The sequence below is a fragment of the Brachyhypopomus gauderio genome, chromosome 11 (assembly GCF_052324685.1).
Source record: "Brachyhypopomus gauderio isolate BG-103 chromosome 11, BGAUD_0.2, whole genome shotgun sequence".
NCBI lineage: Eukaryota > Metazoa > Chordata > Actinopteri > Gymnotiformes > Hypopomidae > Brachyhypopomus > Brachyhypopomus gauderio.
The window spans coordinates 21446540-21450318 of record NC_135221.1 but is presented as its reverse complement, the minus strand read 5'-3'; the positions used below and the strand labels follow the sequence as shown (position 1 = coordinate 21450318).

Sequence of the window (3779 nt, the reverse complement as noted above, 5' to 3'; positions counted from 1 at the left end):
TGAGGAAAATTCTATGGTTTTCTTTTATTAAGAGACATCCAGAACATTAGATAGGACACACGGACACCTGCACACTTCAATAAACGTTAGAATTTCATCCTAAAAAAATTTAATTGTTTAGAAAATCTCATAACAGCATAGCTTGGTTGAGCTGCTCTTGTTTTTTGTAAATTTAAGCAAAATATTATTATTTTTTAATTATTAACTGCAGGGTAGGTTGAAATAAGGACTAGCCCATGTAACTCTGCCCCGGAATGTTTTCAGATGTTATTTTTTTTCTTGGTATTCCTCTGTCTTATGAACAATACATTGAAATGAAGGGAAAAAAAATCTAGTACAAGAGACAAGAGCAAAGAGACTCACTGCACATTCATGAAGTAAAAAAAAAGAGAAAAATCACTCATTATACGATAATATAGTATAGACAGGGAGAAGGAAGGGCGGGTGGGGGAGAGGAACGGAAAAGAAAAAACTAGAACAACACTAAAACTTCATAAGTAGATATGCTCCTACTAGATCAAGCTGTCAACACTCATGAAACATCATTAAAATAAAAAAGAAGATTTTTAGTGTGTTCGTCGTGCAGACCTTTATTATGACCGCTGCAAAGCTGCAAGGTCCTCTGCATTTAGCTTCAGTTTGTGCTAAAAATCTGTACTGATACTTATAAAATCATTGATAAAAATATTCCTCTGTTAACAATATGCCTTGAAGAGAGGGGCAACAACATGAGACTAGGAGTGTTTTTGGGGTACAGGAGGAAGGGGTGGTGTGGTTGGGGCACACAGAACAAGAGGGCTGGTGGTGGGGAGGGTTGGTGGGTATCGGGGGGGCTGGTGGGTATCGGGGGGGTTGGTGGGTATCGGGGGGGTTGGTGGGTATCGGGGGGGTTGGTGGGTATCGGGGGGGTTGGTGGGTATCGGGGGGGTCTGGTGGGTATCGGGGGGGTCTGGTGGGTATCGGGGGGCTGGTGGGTATCGGGAGGGTTGGTGGGTATCGGGGGGGTTGGTGGGTATCGGGGGGGTCTGGTGGGTATTGGGGGGGTTGGTGGGTATCGGGGGGGCTGGTGGCGGTGGCAGTGGTGCTACTCAGATTTTGCTTCCTCCTTGGTGTCTTGAGGAGTCTCGTCCACCTGAGGAAAGAGAAACGTACAGAACCCATCAGCACCAATACACAATATGAAAAATGCTCTTAATTGGTTTCTCATCATGTAGTAATAAGTTTATGACAGCTCAGCCAATGACATTTTCCTGTGTAATGTGAGGAATACGAGTCATTTAGCAAATACCAGATGCAAGTCTTTTGTATTTCAAGTTATGATAATTGTAAAAATACACATGGTGAGGATGTTAACTCTGCAGTTGACTGTTAACTACTCAGTGGAAGTAAAGGACTCATTTTGGAGTGTGTATGCACACTAAGCATCATCATCATCATCATCATCTGGTGACAGAAGTACAACAGGACCCAAAGAGAAGGAGGGAATGTGTCTGTATGTCTGTGCATGCACCGTGGGTTCTTCACCCTCTCCCTGAAAGACATCTGCTTTAGTATATCTGACCTAAGACACAGTCTGACAATTCATATTCATGCATCAGAGCAGGACGGACGCTGTTGTATACGGTGACCTCTGTCTGTACGTCACCAGTCTGTACAGTGCAAATATGAATGATAACGAAAGCCCTTCTGCTGAACGTCTAACGGAGCAGAGAGCCAGGGTGTCTCCAACGCACCGCATTGCTCTTGGCGTCTCCGTTCTCCGAGTGGTTCTCCTCGTTGGCGTCCGGCTCTGAGGACTCCTTCCCCTTCCCCTTGCTTTTTTTGTCCTCTTTCTTGTCTTTCACCACTTTGTCTTTCTGTCACATTCAAAGCAAAAGAAGATCATTAAACAGTTTTAGACAGAGGGAGCACACATTCTTTAGTACAGCTACAGTAAGTACACTAATGTCCCATATCCCATGATAGCCAGGCAAAACATAAAAGGAAATAAATGTATACAAATGTCCCCTTTCCCAAATTATTACTAAAATTTAGTTTTGATGAGTTGTGTGGCATAGATGTTGAAGTAGCTAATCATTAAGGGAAATGTATGCTCACCAATTATAATTATTTATATATTATAATATATTATTTTGAGATCAGAATGCTAAGATCCCACCTGCCTCAAACAAAACAAAAAAAAGACTTACTTAAAGGACATGGGCAAAATTCTGACTTCAGACATCAGACAACAATTGTTATAACTGAGGCAAACTTTTAATTTATGCATTTCCTACATTGTCAGAAAGCACAAAGTCTTTACTGCACTGTCTTTACCTTTGCTGTCTTTTTTGGTTTAGGCTCAGCTTTGGGAGGAGCCGGTCGCTGTGAACGAAACATTGGGTTACTATACTGTATTTACTATACTGTATTTACTATACTAGTGAAAGTAAATTCTGTAGTCAAATTCACCAAAACACACTCGGAAAAAGAGTAAACTGTTTGAAATTACACAGCTGTTTATTAATATCTGACTGATTGAATAATACAAATATTAGATCATTGCTAATGTAAAGTTAACACATACACATGTTAACATGTACTTACTGCGGATAATCGCGCTGATCTTCTCTGGGGCTGAAATGACAACAAAATACATACAATTTTGTATAACAACTGTAAAGCATTAACAACACCCTAAATATGTAATTAAAAGGTAACTACTTCATCTAGAAAACTTAAAATGAGCAAAGGAAATGCCAATAAAATCATAAAGAATAACTACCTCCTCCCTTGCATCCGCATCTGCTCCCTGTTGCTGTAAGAGATACAAGTTTATTTTTTCATCATTAAAAACTCAAACCTAAAGTATTTTCATAAAAATTACTGTTTACAATGAGTTTACATTAGCAAATAGCAAAGAACAAATAGCAGTGGTCACGAACTTTATTAGTCTGAGAGTTTTTGGTCTGTGCTCAGTTCACAATGTAAGTCTTGACATCTCAAGCACTCCTTATTAGAGCCCCCTTTCTGGACAACCAACCCCTATAGAATCTCTTAAGAATCAGGGAGGGAGATCTGGGAGAGGGGGAGGGGCTGACTGGAACGACCACAGCGCCATCTGCAGTCAAATGGGCGCAATTACAGCCATCTGGCAGCACGAACAAAGAGAAAAAATAACAAATATATCTCTTTTTTGCAGTGAGAGTACGTCTCGATGAGGGGAACTTAAAATACATTATATACGTCGTTTTTACGAATCATTCTAACGCCCGTTCGGGGCTTTTTGGCGATAAAAATAGCGTTTGTTCTTGACCATTTTCAGTCACTAACGTTAGTTGTAGCTGCAAAGCATGGCTGCTTGAGGTTCACCAGCATGGAGACCCAGCTCAGACTCACCGAGCAAGCCTGCTGGAGTACGAGTGCTCTGGGAATAATACTATACAATAAAGTCCTTTGTATCGCAATAAATTAAAAAAAATTTACTACAACTTCTTTAAATATTACATATTTTGCAAACAAAAGCAATGCACGTATGATGGCTTTACAATAAACAGCGAGCTATCAATAGCTAACTGTTTCTCTGATTTCATAGTGAAACTATCTTCACAAACAGTTGTCTACGTACCTTTCTTTTGGGCATGCTGAATTCCTGAAGAGTCTTTGTAATACTACCAAAACCAAGAGTTTTTAAGAGGACTCACAGCATATAGGTGACCGTCTCCTAATGTGCTAGCTAGCTCCAGTAGTAAACACACAGGAACATTAAAGCTGGTGGCTGAATGGGGGGAGGGGCGCGG

General features: G+C 40.7%; 1 protein-coding gene across 1 annotated transcript; it reads right to left on the bottom strand.

The window, feature by feature from the left end:
• hmgn6 (high mobility group nucleosome binding domain 6) lies at positions 1-3779 on the bottom strand. The gene is made up of 6 exons (XM_077022700.1): positions 3608-3779; positions 2765-2797; positions 2587-2616; positions 2317-2364; positions 1734-1856; positions 1-1132 (listed from the first exon to the last, which is right to left on the bottom strand). The coding sequence occupies exons 1-6, from the start codon at positions 3620-3622 to the stop codon at positions 1085-1087; spliced, it is 297 nt and encodes a 98-aa protein (XP_076878815.1). The 5' UTR covers positions 3623-3779; the 3' UTR covers positions 1-1084.

Bases quoted from the DNA above. Each gene is read 5' to 3' on its own strand.
- hmgn6 (XM_077022700.1), bottom strand. The intron at 2,617-2,764 runs GTAGTTATTCTT...TTGTCATTTCAG, and splicing joins ATGCGGATGCAAGGGAGGAG to CCCCAGAGAAGATCAGCGCG. The intron at 1,857-2,316 runs GTAAAGACAGTG...TGAATGTGACAG, and splicing joins AACCAAAAAAGACAGCAAAG to AAAGACAAAGTGGTGAAAGA.